The sequence below is a fragment of the Podarcis gaigeae genome, assembly GCF_964106915.1.
Source record: "Podarcis gaigeae genome assembly, chromosome: 13".
Taxonomy (NCBI): domain Eukaryota; kingdom Metazoa; phylum Chordata; class Lepidosauria; order Squamata; family Lacertidae; genus Podarcis; species Podarcis gaigeae.
In genome coordinates, this window is record NC_139689.1 from 30,416,179 (window position 1) to 30,438,057 (window position 21,879).

General features: G+C 46.4%; 1 protein-coding gene across 5 annotated transcripts in view; it reads right to left on the reverse strand.

Annotated features, from left to right (window-relative positions):
• Positions 1-21,879, reverse strand: part of LOC310829777 (uncharacterized protein) — a 51,208-nt gene that overhangs the window by 17,814 nt on the left and 11,515 nt on the right. For 4 of the 5 annotated variants that reach the window (XM_083708664.1, XM_083708663.1, XM_083708660.1 and 1 more), the window contains 10 exons: positions 13,949-14,073; positions 7,377-7,523; positions 6,807-6,875; positions 6,112-6,183; positions 5,544-5,612; positions 4,803-4,871; positions 3,878-3,943; positions 3,613-3,669; positions 1,985-2,149; positions 274-624 (listed from right to left, as the gene is read on the reverse strand). In XM_083708664.1, coding sequence (XP_083564790.1) covers positions 274-624; positions 1,985-2,149; positions 3,613-3,669; positions 3,878-3,943; positions 4,803-4,871; positions 5,544-5,612; positions 6,112-6,183; positions 6,807-6,875; positions 7,377-7,523; positions 13,949-14,038 — 1,155 coding nt within the window. In that variant the 5' untranslated portion in view covers positions 14,039-14,073. Of the gene's footprint in view, positions 1-273; positions 625-1,984; positions 2,150-3,612; positions 3,670-3,877; positions 3,944-4,802; positions 4,872-5,543; positions 5,613-6,111; positions 6,184-6,806; positions 6,876-7,376; positions 7,524-13,948; positions 14,074-15,350; positions 17,909-21,879 lie in introns of those variants that run through there. The other variant, XM_083708662.1, reaches the window with a different exon arrangement.

A 21,879-nucleotide genomic window follows, 5' to 3' on the forward strand; every position in this document is an offset into this window, starting at 1 on the left:
GGTGTTCCTTGCCTCTGACTCACACCCACCCACCCCTCTGCTTCAAGGCAAGCAGAGACCCACTCAAATTGCTTTGGAAATTCAGGCATTTATCTACCAGCTAGCAAAATACCTGTCATTGTTACAGGACGTAGGTAGGAGGAGGGCTGCAAGTTCACGTCCCTGTTCCTGCCCGTCATATTTAGCTTTCCTCTCCCTTCCATCGTGACTTCCTGCTATTAGGCCGCCCACCTCTGACAGTTCACCCATGACCCCACTTTCGGCGCTGCTTACCTTTGGCCCGTCCTTCCCTGGAAGCCCTTCTCGTCCTGGAGGCCCGTTCTGCCCAGGGGTGCCTGGTGGTCCTGGTGGCCCCATGTGGCCTGGAAGTCCTGGATGCCCTTCAGGGCCCATGGCTCCGGGAATCCCCTCTGCCCCCACTGGCCCCGGCATGCCTGCAGGCCCTGTGGATCCTGGAGGGCCAGGCTGGCCTGGTGTGCCAGGGAGGCCTGGAGTACCTTGCTGACCTTCGTGCCCTGGAAGGCCAGGGGGCCCTTGGGGTCCTTCCTGACCAGGGTATCCTGGAGGTCCAGGAAGACCTGGGTAGCCCATTGGACCAGGGGGCCCTTCCATGATGCTGACCCCCTAGGAAAAATGACAAAAGAGGTATGAGGTGTATTGTTGATCTTTTAAGAGGCAGAAAAAAATATCGTTTGGCATCTTTAAAGCTAAAGGGACCCCTGAGCATTAGGTCCAGTCGCGGACAACTCTGGGGTTGCAGTGCTAATCTTGCTTTATTGGCCGATGGAGCCGGCGTACAGCTTCCGGGTCATGTGGCCAGCATGACTAAGCTGCTTCTGGTGAACCAGAGCAGCGCACGGAAACGCCGTTTACTTTCCCGCTGGAGCGGTACCTATTTATCTATTTGCACTTTGATGTGTTTTCGAACTGCTAGGTTGGCAGGAGCAGGGACCGAGCAACGGGAGCTCACCCTGTCGCGGGGATTCAAACCGCCGACCTTTGGGAAGTTGGTAATGCATTTGTCAAGATTTCTGACTTCACAGGAAACCAAAGCTAAGATCTAGTTCTTCCTGAGAGAATATACCTGGGTCTGAGTTGAATCACTTCAGATGGGAGGTGGGAGCAACGCAATAATATTTCCCTCCACAAAAAAACCCCAAATGCAGAAACTAGCATGTAAGGGAGAAGACTGGCGCAGTGTGCAGGGAATTTCTTTGTATTCAACCATGCGAGCTCCCACCCACAATCCATAGTCCTGATAAAAGCTTATCGCTTCAGTAAGAACTAGGTTTAAAAGATAAACAAGACATGACAGGGCTGCAATTCCATTCTACCTTGTGCTGATACAATGCATGTGTGAGCGTTGTAGGGCCAAAGCAGAAGAGAAGCCGTTCCCCAAAAATAGCAGCTGCATGAATGGCTTTTAAAAAATAAATAAACGGCAGGCATTGGGAACCTGGAAGGGAGGACTTTAATACTTTCCCCCTGCTGCAGTCCCAATCTGGATTGGACATCTCTCCTATGTCTGGAAGAAAAGCTCCAGTTAACACAAATGGAAACTTTTCTTTCCATGCAAATAACCGGTGCTGCCTCCGCCAATCCAGATTGGGACTGTAGCATGGGCCAAAGTGTTAGAAACCTCCCTGAAAGCCTGAAAACATTTGCTCATAAAGTTGATGATACTTCAAAGCGCTGGAAAAAGATTTTAATGCACATAGCCTGGAAACCCCGCTGGCCTCTGTGCTCCCAAAGTGTTGCTATCTTCCGCTGTGGATCAATCACATATTGGCACAATCCGGTTGCCCAATTAAGGTTGATTTGGTGCTGTTGCACAACAAACACACTCCCCCCCCCAATAAATCAGAATGAGTGCTCAGAGCTGTCTAACCTCTCCACAAACTTTGTGGAAGCCAACCAGGATGAATGCTCAACAAACAACTCATCAGGAAGTGACCTCAGTTCTCTCCCCCTGACCCAGTCTCACCTTTTCATTTCCACCATTGGCACCACCACATTCTGGAGCTCCTGGAAGGGACTGGCCTGGGGGTCCTGGGGGTCCTGCAGGTCCAGGTTGGCCTGGGTTGCCTGCTAGCCCTCTTTCCCCAGGAAGTCCTCTTTCTCCTGGAGGACCCTGGTCACCTTTGTCTCCCTGCCATAGGAAAGAACATGGGATGAGAGGCGTGTACTGTGGATTCAGGCAACAGTCAATATCTACAGCAAAGGTCTGTGCTTAATCTCCTGCTGTGCAAAGCGCTTCCCTTCTCTCTTAGAAACCTTTGGAGTCTTGGACTTGCTTAGACAGGCAGACTGGAGCCAATGCCAGCAGGCAACTCATGGTCCGCTGTTGGCACACTTATTTTGAATGGCTTCTGAGAGAAGCTTATGCACACATATTTTGGGGAAACTTAAATGTATGGCTGGAGATGGGGCCATGGCTGTTGCTTTAGGGACAAGTAATAATAATAATAATAATAATAATAATTTATTATTTATACCCTGCTCATCTGGCTGGGTTTCCCCAGCCACTTTGGGCAGCTTCCAACAGAATATTAAAATACAAAAAGCTATTAAACATTAAAAGCTTCCCTGAACAGAGGTGTCTTCTAAAAGTCTGGTAGTTCCCCCCCCTTTTGACATCTGGTGGGAGGGCGTTCCACAGGACGGGTGCCACAACAGAGAAGGCCCTCTGCCTAGTTCCCTGTAAATTGGCTTCTCACAGCGAGGGAACGGCCAGAAGTCCCTTGGTGCTGGATCTCAGTGTTTGGGCAGAATGATGGGGGTGGAGACGCTCCTTCAGGTATACTGGGCCGAGGTCGTTTAGGGCTTTAAAGTCATCTTAACTGGATTCCACAGGACTCTTGGAGGTATTTAAGCAGAGGTTGGATGGCCATCTGTCATGGATGCTTTAGCTGAGATTCCTGCATTGCAGGGGGTTGGACTGGATGACCCTCAGGGTCCCTTCCAATTCTACGATTCTATGATTCTTCCATACAGAGTGAAATATTTCTCAGCTCACTGTAGGCAAAGAGCATAAGGCGAGACCTGCTGGACCAGGTCAATGGCCCATCTAGTCCAGCATCTTGTTCTCACAGTGGCCAGGCAGGTGGCTAGGAGGAGCCCAGGACCTAAGTGCAATAGCATCCTTCCCACTTGAGATTTATTTGTCTAGCAGCTAGAGTCCCCATAGTAACACAGCATTCGGCCAACCAGGTGCTGCCCTCCAGATGTTTTGGACTACAACTCCCAGCAGTCCCAGCACCAGGATGCCCCTTAGTGAAGGCTGGACTAACAGCTCCAAAACAATAGATCAGTACAGCTCAACAGCATGAACCCTTCTCAGCAAGGAGATATAGAGATGGGGGACAGTTGCAGCTTTTGGGTGCCTGGTTATTGTGCCACCCTCAAAAGGCACAGATTCTTTGGGTGGGTGGGGGGAGGTAGCAACCATAGTAGTATAGAAGCCCAAGAGGTTTTCATTTGCGTTATGCATGTTCTTTAAGACGGTGTTTGAAACTGCCTTTTGTAGACTAGACACACCCTCAGCTGCAGACTGGCCTGGACTTGCCATTACCATAGTAACCCAACACAGGGGGAGAAAGCTTAGATGCGCACCTTTGCACCACGAGGGCCTGGTGTTGCTGGACAGACACACTGGGAAAGATTATGCATCTAAGAAAAACAGAAAAAGTAGTTAGCGATAGATCACCTCTCACCAATGGAACACAGAGAGGAAGGTCATAACCCATAGAGCAGGCATAGGCAAACTCCGGCCCTCCAGATGTTTGGGACTACAATTCCCATCATCCCTAGCTAACAGGACCAGTGGTCAGGGATGATGGGAATTGTAGTCCCAAACATCAACTTTCCCCTTTTTTACCCCAATAATGGAGGCAGCGGCTGTCTTGGGAGGGGAAATGGATGAGATTTCTTCTTTCGTAATCACCTGTCAAAAAGCAAAAAAAAAAAAATTTAAAAAAATTACACATTTAAAACTTTTTTCACCAGGTCAGGAATCTAAAGGTTGCCATACGTCCAGGAATTCCTGGACATGTCCACTTCTGTGGGTCCTACATGCCCATCTTGGGGGAATTTTACATTTTAAAGCAAATGTCCTGGATTTTTCTTGTTTAAATGTGCTTGGGTGGCTCTGCTTCAGGTTCTGGCAACCCAGGCTCTGGTTTAGGCTTGGCAGTGGTGGAGATGCTATCAGGTGATTGCCCTGAAAAAGTTTAACCATTTTTTGTGTCCAGATTTTTACTTGAAATATGGCAACCCTAATATAGACACACCTCAAGGCCCTCCAGGGCCATATCAGAAACTTTAAAGCAAACCCCCCCCCTCTCTCTCTCTCTCTTTTTCTGTGTGTGTGACAACTCACCCCCAACTTTCTAAATCTACCCTATTATTTCATCCCATCAGAGTTCCTTCCTTCTGGGTCATTTCCACCTGATTATTCCAGACTTTATTTATTTTTTCTTCTTTCCCTCTTTCCATGTAACTGTAGAACTGGAAGGACAATATTTTATCTGACAATATTTTATCTTACTGGGTGACCTTGGGCCAAGTTACATTGTCAGCCTGACCTACTTCACAGGATTGTTGTGAGGATGAAAAAAATGAGTAGGAGAACCACATATGCCATCTTGAACTTTACGGAAGAGAAGTGGGATATAAATGTCACAATGTTGATTTAAAAGAAATAGTGCTGCCATTCCAGGCCTCTCTGTCAGGCTGCCATAATTCTGTCTAGGCTCCTTCTTCCACAGTGACATTGACTTCTTGATCGTGAACTGCCTACATACCTCTTTTGCCACAGAGTCCCCCCTGATCACGGTCTGGTGAACAGAAGGAGTCAAGAGTTGCGGTTCCTCCTGAGATACAAGATGACAACAGTTAGGAAATCGAATAACCTCCCTGCCATTTTACATTGCTAAGGTGCATTGTTACTTTCCATGTAACTGCAGATCTGGAAGGGACAGTATCTGACAAAAATAAGGCTCCATCTGCAGTATACGTTTAAAGCAGTGTATTAGCATTTTGAACAGACATGGCTTCCCCTCAGAGAATTCTGGGAACTGTAGTTTGCTAAGGGTATTAAGAGTTGTTGGGAGACTTGTTCCCTTCACGGAGCTAGAAATCCCATAGTTCCCTAGGAAGAGGGGCTGATTGTTAAACCACTTTGGGATTGGTAGCTCTCTGAGGGGAATAGGGATCTCCTACAGTCCCTGGAATTCTTTGGGGAGGCCATGACTCCTTCGGAAGTTTGCCCAGAAGGGAATGCAGCCCTCAGGCTGAAAGCTGCCACCCCCGCCATCTTGAGTGTATTGCTTTGCAAAGTGAAGGTTAGGTAGAGTTTGTGTTAAAATGTGAACCAAATCTACCAGTAAACCTTACCTGCAAAACATACACATATACTTTCCAGGAAGCTAGTATAGCAAACATGACGGTTCTGCTTATCCTGGTTACTGTCCCTTGAGTTGTTTCCCCCTTTCCCCCTTCTTCCATAGTGGCATTGGCTTCTTGATAGCGAACTCCCTACATACCTCTTTCGCCACAGAGTCTCCCCTGCCCACGGTTTGGTGAACATCAGGAGTCGAGACATGTGGGTCCTCCTGAGACACAAGGCAATGACAAAAATCAGATAACCTCCCTGCCTGTTTACATTGTTAAGGGGCACATTTGTAATGAAAATGTAGTAAGACCTATCAAGATAACCATTCATATCAATCTGGGATTTGATGAGGGAAGTGTCAGTCAGAGGTCATGGAGCTTGGTCAGAGAGTCAAGGCCTGGCATTTCACTCTCTAAAAATTAACTACTCATAGAATCCTGAAAAATACGCCATATTGTTTTTGAGCAAAGCTGTGTCTGTCAATGTCTCAGTGTCAATGACTGTGTCATGTGGGTGGGCGGGCCTTCCAAATAACCAGTACAATGTCTTTCAGTGTATCTTCCTAAATCCCCAGGGAGGTCCTGAAATATTTCAAAAAGTCCTGGGCACTATACCTACAGAGGAGTGGCTGAGATTAACAGTATTGGTGATGATGCCTCACAAAAATATGGCATGGATTACCAAACCCCATGGACTACCAAAACCCTGTATTGACTCACTTCAGCCTTCAGAGGATTCTCCTTTGTAACAGTCGCCGGAGGCCACCAAGATTTTTCAGTCACAGGCTGTGCCTGAAAGGTGTGCAAAGGAGCCATTAGTAGACATTCTGGGAGATTTAAAGAAAAGTGTTTTCTAACTGGGCAAAATGAACAAACTGAGAATTCTCTAAACCAGTGTTTCCCAACCTTGTGCCTCCAGATGTTTTTGGCCTACAACTCCCATCATCCCTGACCACTGGTCTTGCTAGCTAGGGATGATGGGAGTTGTAGGCCAAAAACATCTGGAGGCACAAGGTTGGGAAACACTGCTCTAAACAGTGCATCTCTGATGATGGTTGCTATTCAAGACCAGCCACTGCAGGTTAAACTGGCTTCACTCTGTCTCCACAAGGAACCTTGAGAATTGTAGGTCTCTGAAGGAAAGCAAGGATTCTCTAACAGAGAATTTTCAGTGCCTCATAAAAAAAAAAGGTGGGAATTAAAATGGTGGTTCCACGTGGCACTTTAGTGCTATATATTCACCATAGCAACCCCCCACACCAGAAGGCAATAAACTAATGTATGTTTACTCAGAAATAAGTTCCATTGAATAAAGGACTTGCTTCTTCTGGTTACTATCCCTTTAACTCCCCCCACCCCCTATTCCTTTATTTCAACGTGGCACTGTTTTTTCCAGAACAGAATCCCAAATGTACCTCTTTTGTCTCAGAATCTTCCTGGATTGTGGTTTGGTGAACTGAAGACATTGAGTGTTTTGCATCTTCCTGAGATAACAAGATGGTGACAGTTAGGAAATCATATTTTGTAAGACACTAACTACGATGCCAAGTCTTCTCCTCCCTGCCACTGAGCAGGCGTCCCACCCTCCAAAGCAAAGTGCTGCTATCTTCTAATGGGGTAGGAAGACCCATGAGCTACACAACGCACACATCTCTCTGTTTTTCAAAATGGTAGCTGATTCTTTAATTTGTTGCTTTCTTCACTCCCTTTGCAGAGGTTTTTCCATGGAATGCCATTTGTTTCGATTGAACTTTAAAGAACAGGTTTCCATGGAGAAACATCTGGAGCAAAAGAGAGAGAGAAAAAAAGAAGGCACTTGAACACTGAGTTTTTCTAAAGCATGGACCATGCCTGGGAAGAGCAGAGATGTGGATAAGCCCTAAAACTAGGTAGGTAGCAGCTGCTGCGTGAGCCAGCCTTCAGGGGCAGATGAAGATATTTAGATTACAACAACCCACTTGCCACAGAAAATAACTGAAGCGTACCAGCTCAGTTGACACCTCCTTCCCCGGTGCTGTTACTAGGCTGTGTAAAAATTCATCATCTTCATCCTCAGTGCTGCCTTCAAGGATGTTTTGAAAGGGAAAATCCGTGCCAGGAAACATTTCCTCCTTGTCAGCTGCAGAGGTAGCCTGGGAGGGGGGGAAATGGAATTTGTGGGCACACCACAGCCTGACATAATGTTTGTGGGATAACCAGTCTCATATAACCAACATGCTTCAGTCTAATTCAATGTTTCCCAAACTTGGATTTCCAGTTGTTTTTGGACTACAACCCCCATCATCTCTAGCTAGCAGGATCAGTGGTCAGGGATGGTGGGAATTGTAGTCCAAAAACAGCTGGAAACCCAAGTTTGGGAACCCTGGTCTAATTAATGCATGAAGGGGTTAAGACCATATATATATAAATTTTGAATCCCTATAGTCCTCTTCAGGTTTTTCCCCCTCACACAATTATCATGTAAGGGTGAATAAGGGCCGTGTTCCCTAGTACCCCTGATTGTTTTGTTTTTTAATTTTATTTTTTATTAGAAAACAAAGGGTAAGCATAACAAAAAAGGATGGGAAAAAGAAGAACCAGAAATTTAAACTATAAAGCCTCACAGTCTAGAAGGACAAAAGTACAAAGACACAGCACAGCTACAACTGGATAACAAAGCATTCACTCATACAAAGATTCGCTGTACAGATAATAAAGATTTATAAAAATGAAAGTATTCTCCACCTGCGAGATCAATTATAGCTGAGAATAACCAATCCTGCAGTGGAAGATCTAGAGAGCCTATGGGGTAGAAAAAAAGGCTCCCCGTGGCAGAGGTTCAGTCCTCTCGGCATGTGAGGGGCTGTGGGAGCAGCGATGAGAGGCAATGAGAGGGGGCAGTGAGAGTGCTCCCCCCACTTTCCTATTCATACAGCGTTAATAACATGGGATTGGGAGAGGAGAGAGACATCAGAACTGGGCCTAGGTAAAGGTAAAGGGACCCCTGACCATTAGGTCCAGTCGTGACCGTTTCTGGGGTTGCGGCGCTCATCTCGCTTTATTGGCCGAGGGATCCGGCGTACAGCTGCCAGGTCATGTGGCCAGCATGACTAAGCCGCTTCTGGCAAACCAGAGCAGCGCACAAAAACGCCATTTACCTTCCCGCTACCTTACCTATTATCTACTTGCACTTGACGTGCTTTCAAACTGCTAGGTTGGCAGGAGCAGAGACCGAGCAATGGGAGCTCACCCCGTCACGGTGATTCGAACCGCCGACCTTCTGATCGGCAAGTCCTAAGCTCTGTGGTTTAACCCACAGCGCCACCCACATCCCTAGAACTGGGCTTATGCCTAACTAATATTAACCGCAAAGCAAGCAGAAAATTCCAAATCATAATCAATTTATCTGTATGACACCTTTTCACATACACACAAAATTATGCTGAAAGTGACAATCAGGGCAAGGCATCACCAAACCAACAGATTGCAAGAATAATTTAATAATAGCAGCAATAATAATAGAACAGTAATTCTATAGCAAATGTAGCAGCATACAAAAATCCCAGTTCTAAAAATGTAGAACATCACAGATGACACTAAAGGCTCAGTATCTTGTCAAACAAGCCTCACCAACTTAGGGAATGACCGACGATGCTCTTGCAGATGATCTCAGTGACTAGGATCAGGAACATCTGGTTTGATTATTCTGTATTTTTTAATTTTTTTGCCTTGTTCTTGGTACTGTTTTGTATCACTTTCATAAAAACTCCATTTTTTTTTCTTTTACAAAAAAACCACACACACAAACCCTAAGCCTCTACTGGGATATAACACATTGGTTAAGGCAATCCCTGAGGTACCCTGGGCTTAAGTTGTTCAGGGCTTTGTAAATGAACACAAGAAGCTCGAACCTCTCTCAGTAGCAAGTGGGCAGCCAGGGCAGCTGTTTTAACAATGGTGTCACATGTTCTCAGGTGGAAGTTCCCAGTCTGGCCATTGTATTCTACACAAACTCTTGGGGGGCACCAGAAACTACCCATTTGGCAGGATAAAAAAAGGGCAATGCTCAGAACCACCACCATCCAAAACAGGCAAAGCACCACCCTTCCCCCAAACAAATAATCTAGAGCTAAAAACCCCCAGCAGGAAACATTTGTTGTTGTCCCCACCCAAAAGGCAACGCCATCCCAACCAAGCAGCCCAAATAAAGGCAAAAACCTACACTTAAAAAAGTAATGTTTAAAAATTAGGAAGAGGAAGGGCACTTTCCAATGGAAGACACCATCAAACAGAGGAGCATCTCCTGATAGCCTTTCAAAACAGAGGACTCTCCTCTGTAAAAGCAGGACACACAACGCTTGCTTGGGCTGGTCCCTTTCTAGCCATTTCCCTTTGGCCAATTAAGCCCTGTACATGTACTGAATCCAAGGATTTGTTGTGTCTGACAGGACCTTGGTTGCTGATAAAGTGGAGGAGAAAGGAACCAAGAGAGAAAAGCAAGTGATTGTGTGTCTCAGGGTGGAGGAGCTGGCCTTGGGACTTTGGTCTGCATCTCCCACATCGGGAGCATGCTCAGATGAGCAGCCGTCTGGCCTGAATTGCCATAAGCCTTTCATGCTGAGATGCCAAGGGGGTAGGGAGGCTGAAAGGCTGTGGGGCAGCAAGTGCACCTAACCTGCAGGGTGTGGGAGTGCAAAGGAGGACGGTGTACTTTGCAGGGTGTGTGCATGGAAACACAGCCGCACGTATGTTCCTGTGCTGCTGTTCACAACCCCTAGAACTCAAGAATTGCCTTGTTGGATTAGACCAAAGGTCCGTCTCATCTTGCATTCTCTTTGCAAGCAGATGCCTCTCTCGAAGCACTTTGGCTATGAGTACAACATGGTGGTTAAAGGATAACTGACCAGTCTGTTTATGTGCTACGTTACAGGTGTGCAATGGGACGAGGGTGGCGCTGTGGGTTAAACCACAGAGACTAAGACTTGCTGATCAGAAGGTTGGCGGTTCGGATCCCCATGACGGGGAGAGCTCCCGTTGCTCGGTCCCTGCTCCTGCCAACCTAGCGGTTCGAAAACACGTCAAAGTGCAAGTAGATAAATAGGTACCGCTCCGGCAGGAAGGTAAATGGTGTTTCCGTGCGCTGCTCTGGTTCGCCAGAAGCGGCTTAGTCATGCTGGCCACATGACCCGGAAGCTGTACGCCGGCTCCCTCGGCCAGTAAATCGAGATGAGCGCCGCAACCCCAGAGTCAGCCACGACTGGACCTAATGGTCAGGGGTCCCTTTACCTTTACCTTACAGGTGCGCATGTAAACATTCCCCATTTCCTCAGACTACCGGGTGGCAGGGCAGAGAGACCATAGCTCAGAGGTAAATCACATGCTTTGTATGAGAAGATCTCAGGTTCAATCACAGAATCATAGGACTTTAGAGTTGGAAGGGACCTGAGCATCATCTAGTCCAACGGCAGTAGGAATATGCAGCTGTCCCATACAGGGATAAAATCTGCCACCGTGGTGTTATCAGCACTACTCTCTAACCAACTGAGCTATCCAGTGCTGATTCAATTGCTGGTGATCTCCAGGTAAAGATGGTGAAAGACTTATTTCTGAAGCCCTGGACGGTTACTGCCAGTGTAGATCAAAGAAGGGGAACCCTGGCCTTCCAGATGTTGATGAAGGACAATGCCCACCAGCCTCAGCAAACAGGAATGGTGGAAGTTGTAGTCAGCAACATCTGGACAGTCAAAGGTTCCCCACAGCAGATATAGACCAAGGATGGGGAACCTGTGGTCCTCCAGATGTTGTTAGATTACAGGTCCTCTCCCTGGGGGAGATAATACGCAGCCAGATGCATCAATGTCTTGCACAGTAAAGAACAGAACCTCCATGTTACACTGCAGTGGGTTCCAGTTCCTTATTTCCATGCCAGTTCCTTCAGTGAACTTAATAGAGGAACTGTTTGATTGCTGTGTGTCTTCATTGCTCACGGCCAAGGGCTCCCCTCCCCTTTTATAACTGAATGGAATGAGGAGGTGGTTGCTCCTACAGATTAATTATTACATACAGAATTGCAATCTTGTATATACGCCCCTTCTCAGGTAGTAATGAGACGACATGTGCTGAAAGCTGCAGCTTCACTCAAAGGAATGCAGCTTTCAGGTCACCGATCACTGAATAGTGTTCATGGATATACTTCTAAAACCTTTTCTGCTCAGGGAGTAAAGGAGTTGCAAAAGGATGAATCTTCTCTCTCTTTTTCCAACCCCCAATATAATCTCCCATTCTTGCACGTGAAGTGTGAACATGAAGCATATCCATAATTATGGAACATTTAATATTGCACTAGACCAATGGTGTCCAAACTTTTTGCAAAGAGAGCCAGATTTGATGAAGTGAAGGGCTGTGGGGGCCAAAGTTGTTGAGGTTTTTTTTTTGATTTTACCCCAGCAAATAAACTGCCACACGGGCCAGATTAAACCGACTGGCGGGCCGGATTAGGCCCCCAAACAGACTTTGGATACTAGACAAGTTCTTACACAAGTGTTTGAAAATGAAAAAGATAGGGTTGTTGGTCCTGATTCTGGGTTGTTCTTTTAGCAAAAGCTTATTTATGCCCTTCCAGAGGCCAGAACATACACTGGGTGACCTCTCTGGGTACAATTTTGTTCTTATTTCCGCTACACACTCACCCACTCACTTGTGAATTCACTCATCCAGATTCCAAAACAAACTTATTTCACATGCAAAGTCAGACACATCACCTCTGGCTAGTGCAGAACATTGGCTATTGTCCTCAGTTCAAATTGAGCTACGGACATGAACACACACACAGCATACATTTAAAGTGCACCCACCCCAAGCCCTGGGAAGTGTCGTTTACCCCTCACAGAGCTACAATTCCCTGCGCCCAGGGCTTTTTTTTCATCTACAAAAATGTTTACTCTCATTTTGACTCAACAAAATCACCATTTTATAGTTCAAATTGGGAAAAATAAATACAGTCAATGGACAAAAGTACAAAGATTCACAAAATGTTTAGGGGTATGCATACCCCCAGAAAAAAGCATTGCCTGCGCCCTTAACAAACTACAGTTCCCAGGAATCCATGTGTGTGTGCACAGAGGACATACAACTTGATAACCATAGTCCTCTTCCGACAACCTATATTACAGGGGGGATGATAGTGGTGGCTAACTAAACAAAAGATTACGGAAATCACGCAAAACGGTATGATTTGAACACACTACATAAACGCAAAGTGTTATTTTGTAAAGCAATTTAAGGTGTTTCGGGGTTTTTTTTACCATCAACAGGTGTATAAATTTTACAATATAAAATAAATAATAAATTGCTCCTATTACTTGCCAGGGTTCAAAATCCCCACTCGGCTATGAAGCTCACTGGGTGACCTTGGGCTAGTCATTGCCTCGCAGCCTAACCTACCTCACTGGGTTGTTGTGGGGATTAAATGAGTAAGGGGGGGGGGGAGAATATTTTGTGGCACCTTGAGCTCCTTGGAATACAAAAGGTGGAATAGAAATGCAATAAACAGAAGTAAAACAAAACAAATATGCACCCAGTTACCAACACACGCCTTTGAAGCGCGCTCTCCCTTCATAATGATTTTACACATCTGTCACAGGCACACTGTCATACTGTCAAACCCTTGCTTTATTAGAAAGCTGTGAGGAAGCCAGAAATCTAGGAGGTGAAAGCTTTATTCTGTATAGATGTATAGTGATGGCTACAGAAGTATAGTCAACTCTCTGCTTGCCACACTGCTCTTAAAGGCATAGGAGCCTTCCCAGATGAAAAAAACCCAACCCTGCTCACTTGCATGAAGCAAAGGGTGACACCAGATCAGGGGTGGGGAGTCTGTGACCCTCCAGAAGCAGCCTTTCTCAACCTGTGGGTCCCCAGATGTTGTTGAACTACAACTCCCCTAGCTAGCAAGGCCAGAGCTCAGGGATGATGGGAGTTGTAGTCCAACAACATCTGGGGACCTACAGGTTGAGAACCACTGTATAACTCTTGTTACAGATAGGTAGCCGTATTGGTCTGCCATAGTCAAAACAAAAAATTCCTTCCAGTAGCACCTTAAAGACCAACTAAGTCAGTTCTTGGTATGTATCTGAAGAAGTGTGCATGCACACGAAAGCTCATACCAAGAACTGACTTAGTTGGTCTTTAAGGTGCTACTGGAAGGAATTTTTTGTTTTGTATAACTCTTGTCATTCTTAGCCACTGACTGAGGCTGATCTGAACTAGTGCCAGACATCATCTGGAGGACCAGAGGTTTCTTGTGCTGTAGTGCAGGGATGGGGAACCTGTGGCTTGCCTGGATGTTGTTGGACTCCAATTCCCAGGATTCCCCATCCAGTATCTCAAGGGGTGTTGGGAGTTGTAGTGCAGCAACACCTGGAGCGCCACAGATTCCCCATGCCTGCTGTACCAGTTTGATGGCCTACAAAGCTCCCTCCAGTTCTAGAGTTCTGCTAAATTTGCTAGATGATTCGCCACGAACATGGGTGCTAGGCATGCCCTGGCCTTACCCAGCCATCCCACAGCAACTGCTTACCAGGTCTGGTGTTGTTGCTTCAGAGGAGACCGCCATCTCCTCTGTAAATGTCCCTGGTGTGTCCCAAAGGGTGGGGGTGCTCAGGACCATTTTCTCAGTGAGTTCCTCCACATCTGCTTCCGTGGCTGGGAAGGCAAAACAAAACCACGTTAGGGGCTACCACCACATCAGAGCATCCTAAATGTAAAAGGAAACCGCTCCGTTTCTGACGCTCATTTTCCAGAGCAGCGGAATCACGGAATCATAAGAGATGGGAGGGATCACAAAGATCATCTAAGTCCAACCCCCTGCAATGCACCCAACATGGGACTCGAACCCATAGCTCTGAGATTAAGAGTATCATGCTCTACCATCTGAGCTATCAGGAAAGAAAAGCCAAAGTTAGGAAAACGCCATGTTTGTTTTATTTCTTATTGCTGCATCCAATTGTGAACCACCCTGAGACCTACAGGTATATGGTGGCATACATATTTAGTAAGTAAGTAAAAGTAAGTACATCCAATTCTTCCTCTTCCCCCCCAATAATAATTGTTATTTTTCATACATAAACATAACAAAAAGAAAAAAATTAACAATACTAAAAAAGAAGAGAGAAATAGAAAAAAAGGAAAAAGAATATGGAACATAAAATAAAACAAATCATCACTACAATAACACTTAATTAATTAATTAAAATCCATCTTCATAAACATATTATTTGACTTCCTCAAATCTCTTCCATCTGAATTTCTTAGTAGTTATATGTAGCAGTTTCCAATATCATTATTTCATTGAACCACATCACAGTCAAATCATATTTCCTAACTTTTCTTATCGTACATTCTTCCTCCTTCTGCAATTCTTCCTCCTTCTGTGCTCAGGGTAGGGCTGACAACAACCTTGTGAGGTAGATCAGGCCAGAGACCAACCTGGCCAATACTGCTCTTGAAGCATCAGGGCTAAGCAGAAATTTAAACCCAAGTTTCCCCTGTCAGAGCATGCTATCCACCACACAGCACTCTCCCCAACATTCCCCTGGCAAAGCTCCTGTAGCTCTCATAGCTGCAGAAAAGGCAGCTGTTCAACAGGCAGACCCCATGTCCACAGATGATGTGCAACTTTTGGGAGCAAAAGCTGTGCATCGCACTGCATCTCCACGTAGGGGAAAGCAGCACCTGTTGAAATCCTGCCTGCTACACAACTATATGGCGGTCGCTCGAACCCCAAACAGCTGCAGTCCGAATATCTCCCGTTGCAAACTCCTAGTCCCTTTCCCCCATCTGTACCACCTTGCTCTGTTTACAACCCAACCAAGCAGTGTGAACTGGCTCCAAACCCTCTCTGCTCCAAAACGTTCTGGAGCCTCCTACATTTCCAACCCCTTCACCGCATAGAAGAGCAATGGAAAGCCTTTTGCACCTACCTTTGGGGGTTGTTGGCATCATCACAGTTGTGGGTTCTTGTCGACCCCAAGACCACCAGTACTGAGCAGCAGTGAGGGGAGCCAGCCCCGCTAGCACCAGGACGATGCAGAGCCAACGCAAAGATGGGGCTGCCCCTAGAGCGCCCATTGCGACTCTGCAGTTCTATGATCCTGCGATTCTGTCTGTGTCCTTCCCAGCGCTTCCCAAACTCAAGCACGCTCTCCTCTCTCTCCCCAGACCAACCTTTGGCACTTCTGATCCAAGCTCTTATCTGCTTAGGATGCCCGCCCACCAGGCGCTCTCTGCCAATCAGCTGGCATCTCACACCACAGCACTGCTTGGTGCTGCACAGAGCAATCGGTGGCCACAGATACAAAGCCGGCTCCTTTTCTGGGGGAAAAGGCAGGCAAAACGTCAACATGGGAACGTCAGCTCTCTCCATCAGCATGATGCCTAGGCTCTGCGTCCACAAAGGCAGTAACAGTTCTGAATACTAGTTGTTAGAAATAGCAGGAGGGTAGAAGGCTCTTGTGCTCAGTTGCTGCTCTTGAGTTTTAGTTTTTTGTTGTATTTATATCCCACCTCTCCTTGCACCCACCCACCCAGGGACTTAAAGTGGCCTACATGGTTCTCCCCCTCCTCATTTAATGCCTACAACAATCTGTAGAATCATAGAAGAATTGGAAGGGACCCTGAGGAGCATCTAGCTGAACCCCCTGCTAAGGAGGAATATGCAGCTGTCCCATGCAGGGATCGAAACTGCAAGCCTGGCATTATCAGCACCACGCTCTAACCAACTGAGCTATCCAGGCAGATGTCACACACAGGGGTCGATGTGCCTTTAAACACCAGAATCAGGAAAACATAGGGAAAAGCACACATTTCCTACTAGTCCACCAGTGCTTAAGGCTTTGTGGACATTTGTGTTAGATGAGTTCCACACATTGCATCAGCTTTTGCCAGCCCAGTGCCCTCCAGATGCACTGGACTACAGCTCCCAGCAGCCCCACAAAGCAAAAGCTTATATTGCTGTATCCCAGCTTGATATTTTATGAGAATGTGGTGTATAGATATAAAATAAATAAGAGTCCACAACATCTGGAGGGGGCCAGGACGGTGAAGGCTGCATTGCATGGTTGCTATTTTTAAAAAAAACCCTGAAATATCAATCATAGTTTGGGGAGCTGCTCTAGGTCATGGGTTTAATAAAACACAGAATTAAAGGGGAGCCTTAACTGCTTCCCTGGTGCCTAGGTAGGTAAAATGGTAAAGGACCCCTGGACGGTTAAGTCCAGTCAAAGACGACTATGGGGTTGCGGTGCTCATCTTGCTTTCAGGCCAAGGGAGCTGGCGTTTGTCCACAGACAGCTTTCCAGGTCATGTGGCCAGCATGACTAAACCGCTTCTGGTGCAATGCAACACCGTGACAGAAACCAGAGCACACAGAAACATTGTTTACCTTCCCGCCACAGTGGTACCTATTTATCTACTTGTACTGGCATGCTTTTGAACGGCTAGGTTGACAGGAGCTGGGACAGAGCAACAGGAGCTCACCCCAATGTGGGGATTCGAACTGCAGCCCTTCTGATCGGCAAGCCCAAGAGGCTCAGTGGTTTAAACCACAGCGCCACCCGCATCCCTAGGAATCTGCCTTATACTAAGTTAGACCAATGGTCCATCCAGCTCACTACTGTCTACATCAGGCTTTCTCAAACTGGGGTCTCTAGCTGCTTTTGGACTAAAATTCCAATCACCCCTCACCACTAGTCCTGGGAGTTGTAGTCCAAAAACAATTGGAGTCCCAAGTTTAGGAAACCCAGAGAGAAAGCTCTCTGGGGTTTCAGGCAAGGCAAGGGTCTTTTCCAACCCTACTTGGAGAACCAGAATGAACTGGGGACCTATTGCATGCAAACCATGTGCTCCTTTCAGAGTCAAAATTCCAGTCCTAACTGTTCTTCATAAAGGGCTGATTTAACAGAGACAAGGGTCACTCACATTAAAGGGTCTGTTTGAGGCTTGGGGGGAATCATGATGTGGATTTCTGTCTGACAAAAGTTCAAGGAGCAATGCCATATTTGGGGTTGGGGCAAGAGAAAAAGAAGTGGTGTGGAATGGTATCAGTGATGGATGAATAGCAGGTTAGAACTGGGAAGGGGGTGGCCATCCATCATGGATGCTTTAGCTGAGTTTCCTGCATTGCAGGGTGTTGGACTAGATGTCCACTGGGGTCCCTTCCAACTCTACAATTCTACGGTTCTAATATTTAGTTCCCCAAAAGTTCATCTCCCTGCCCTTTGCCTCTGTCAGTGAGCATGTTACCCTACAGACTAAACACCATCCCACTGGGTGATAAAGTTCTGATGCAGTGAGGGTGCCTGTTTGGGTTTTTTGCAAACAGCTCAAGGCTGCCTGACAAACTCTTCTGTCTTCTGAGAGGAAGGGCAGAGGAACTGGGGAAGAGTTCACTCCAATAGCTGTTTAAAGGAAGAGCATATTTCCTTTGTGGAAGTTTCTTCAGTGTATGGCAACACTGGCAGAGGAAAAGGGGGGTGGGGGGAGCACACCGCCCCGGCAGTGTGATCCTGGTGGGGTTCCATTGCGGCTGCCCCCCCGCCCGTGCTGGGCCCCCCGCCCCCAGAACATGCACCCCGCCCCCAGGATGCCTGCCTGCTCTCCGCCACTGCATGGCAAAAGTATATCCCACCTCTCTCTTTCTTGAAAAACAAAATATTAAAAAGAGGAAAGAAAAACTAAAAATACCCGACACATTTATCATTCCAAAAATGCCCTAGCAAACATTATCTTGCTGCTGCCCACCTTCGTGAACATGGACTTCTGTTGATTAAATTCAGAGACTACAACTATGTATTCCATATTTTTATGCTTCAGTAAAACCTGAACTATTTAAAATTTTAAAAGATGATGCTGTTAAGGTGCTACACTCAATATGCCAGCAAGTTTGGAAAACTCAGCAGTGGCCAGAGGACTGGAAAAGATCAGTCTGCATCCCAATACCAAAGAAGGGCAGTGCCAAAGAAAGCTCCAGCTACCGCATAATTGCACTCATTTCACACGCTAGCAAGGTTATGCTTAAAATTCTACAAGGCAGGCTTAAGCAGTATGTGGACCGAGAACTCCCAGAAGTGCAAGCTGGATTTTGAAGGGGCAGAGGAACCGGAGACCAAATTGCAAACATGCGCTGGATTATGGAGAAAGCTAGAGAGTTCCAGAAAAACATCTACTTCTGCTTCAGTGACTATGCAAAAGCCTTTGATTGTGTCGACCACAGCAAACTATGGCAAGTTCTTAAAGAAATGGGAGTGCCTGATCACTTGTCTCCTGAGAAATCTCTATGTGGGACAAGAAGCTACAGTTATGGATATGGAACAAATGATTGGTTCAAAATTGGGAAAGGAGTACGGCAAGGCTGTATATTGTCTCCCTGTTTATTTAACTTATATGCAGAATTCATCATGCGAAAGGCTGGGCTGGATGAATCCCAAGCCGGAATTAAGATTGCCGGAAGAAATATCAACAACCTCAGATATGCAGATGACACGACCTTGATGGCAGAAAGTGAGGAGGAATTAAAGAACCTTTTAATGAGGGTGAAAGAGGAGAAGGCAAAATATGGTCTGAAGCTCAACATCAAAAAAACTAAGATCATGGCCACGAGTCCCATCACCTCCTGGCAAACAGAAGGGGAAGAGATGGAGGCAGTGAGAGATTTTACTTTCTTGGGCTCCATGATCAATGCAGAAGGTGACAGCAGTCACAAAATTAAAAGACACCTGCTTCTTGGGAGAAAAGCGATGACAAACCTAGACAGTTATCTCAAAAAGCAGAGACATCACCTTGCCGACAAAGGTCCATATAGTTAAACCTATGGTTTTCCTAGTAGTGATGTATGGAAGTGAAGCTGGACCATAAAGAAGGCTGATTGCCGAAGAATTGATGCTTTTGAATTATGGTGCTGGAGGAGACTCTTGAGAGTCGCGTGGACTGCAAGAAGATCAAACCTATCCATTCTGAAGGAAATCAGCCCTGAGTGCTCTTTGGAAGGACAGATCCTGAAGCTGAGGCTCCAGTACTTTGGCCACCTCATGAGAAGAGAAGACTCCCTGGAAAAGACCCTAATGTTGGGAAAGATTGAGGGCACAAGGAGAAGGGGACGACAGAGGATGAGATGGTTGGACAGTGTTCTCGAAGCTATGAACATGAGTTTGACCAAGCTGTGGGAGGCAGTGGAAGACAGGAGTGCCTGGTGTGCTCTAGTCCATGGGGTCACGAAGAATCAGACACGACTAAACAACAACAACAAATACATGTTTGATGGCAATCTCTTTTTTCTGTAAGGCATAATGCTTCTTCTTCATTTGTTAGCAGCTGAAAATAAATCCAGTGTTTTCTAGCATCTCTTTGAAACGTCTTAAGGAGGTCAAGGGAGGCATAATCCCAACATAGTGTTGTGATTTTGGGTGGGGAAGGGGGGAGGCTGTATGCTTGACTTCATGGATCCAACCGGGATTCAACTGTGGAAATAGCCAGGCATGTTATGAGTCATTAAGGTAACAAAGGAAGTGGCTCTGTGTTAGAGAACACATGGGTGGGCTCTTCTCCCTCAACTTTCTGGCAGTTAGAAAGACAAAAGGCCAGAGTGGAGGCGTGAGAGCTAGAAGCAGGCGAAAGCAAGCTGGGAAGCCAGCGAGGCAGAGCCATGCCCGATCTCTGCTTGAATCCAAGGCACAGCAAGCTTATGTCCCCCAGTGCAATGTGAAATCTGCCTAGCGCCTATGACAGCCTCGCCCCATTCTCGTCTGCTATCTCCCTCCTCCACTCCATTTTCAGAGTGTGGCAAAATGCAGACTTTGTGGCTTCAGCATCAAGCCAGCTTTCTCCCACAGCCCTCTGCTTAACATCCACCCACAGCCCTCTGCTTAACATCCAGCCTGATGAAAAGTTCCACACCCACAGGTGTTTCATTCGGGATTTTAAAATGTCTTATGTTTCAGTGAAGGAAAGACAACAACAAACAAGGAGAAGGAAGAGGCCAAGAGGCCAAAAGCATACAAAACAACCGCAAGAGCGGTCAAGAAGCCCAAACAGGAGCTTTTTCCTGCAGAGAAAGAGATCCCTGCCAAGCTGACCAGAGGAGGGCTGAGGACAGGGTAGTTCCTCTTCCTTTAATGCTCTAATGGACCAGTCTGCACTGCAGAAAGTAACCTCAACAGTCGGGGGGGGGGAGGGTTGTGAGTGGCAGACTCGTTGTGCCTTGCAGTTTGCTGGTTGACCTGCGGTCTGTCACTATTAACTTATCCACACCTCTCTGCCCTGCCAGGGAAACCCAGGAGAAACCCAGCCTTTAGTGCCTGTTAAGTTGTGGGTTGACATAGCAGATGACACAGCGATTTCTCCAAGTAGCTCTTTATTTTGTAAGCTGGAATAGAACTGACTGCAAACAGCTCAGCCGGCCTGCTTTTATAGGCAGCCGGCTGTCAACATTGTAGCAACAACAGCCCAGAGTTCCCGCCTAAAATAACTGACGTGGACCTGAGTGAAAACTATCTACAGACCTGAGTGAAAACTATATACAGTATCCCCCTGCTGGCCCAGGGTGAAACTTCACTACATAACAGTGCCGAATTAGAACAACTGACCATCAGGTTTTTCCACAGATTGCTTTGCTCATTCCGATTTAGTGCTAAAGAGCAGGTTTTCTGGGGGAAAGAGGCAAGGCAAATGGAAAACCACCCAGATCTGTGCCTACAAAGTGTGGGCAAGCAGAAAACCACTATAATCTGCACCCACCCTTTGGAATGCACCCCCCCATCAAGGAAATAAACGACTATCTGACTTTTAGGAGACACCTGAAGGCAGCCCTGTATCGGGAAATTTTTAATGTCTGATGTTTTACAATTTTATATATATGCTGTAAGCTGTCCAGAGCGGCTAGGGAAACCAAGCCAGATGGGAGGGGTATAAACAGAACAATACCACCAACAATAACAACTATTTTCAGCAGAGGACAAGCGCAGGTGTGGAAAAGACCTGCATCTGAGCCTAATTCACCTTGCAGGGTTGTTCTGAGACTTAAAATGACAAATAAAAACAAAACCTGCATGTCCCCTGGCCTGAGCATTTTCAAGTAAGTGCGAGATATTGATGTACAGTGGTACCTTGGGTTACAGATGCTTCAGGTTACAGACTCCGCTAACCCAGAAATATTACCTCGGGTTAAGAATTTTACCTCAGATGAGAACAGAAATCGTGTGGTGGTGGTGCAGAGGCAGCAGGAGACCCCATTAGCTAAAGTGGTACCTCAGGTTAAGTACAGTTTCAGGTTAAGAACGGACCTCCAGAACGAATTAAGTTCTTAACCCGAGATACCACTGTATTAAATTAAATAACTTATCTGGGCAATGTCCTCGTCATTTACAGCAGTTAAGGACATTTTAGTTTTGATCCGTTAGTCCGTTCTGTTTCAATTTTTCCTCTTCAATAGTTCCCCACCCCTGCCATTGATTCCCT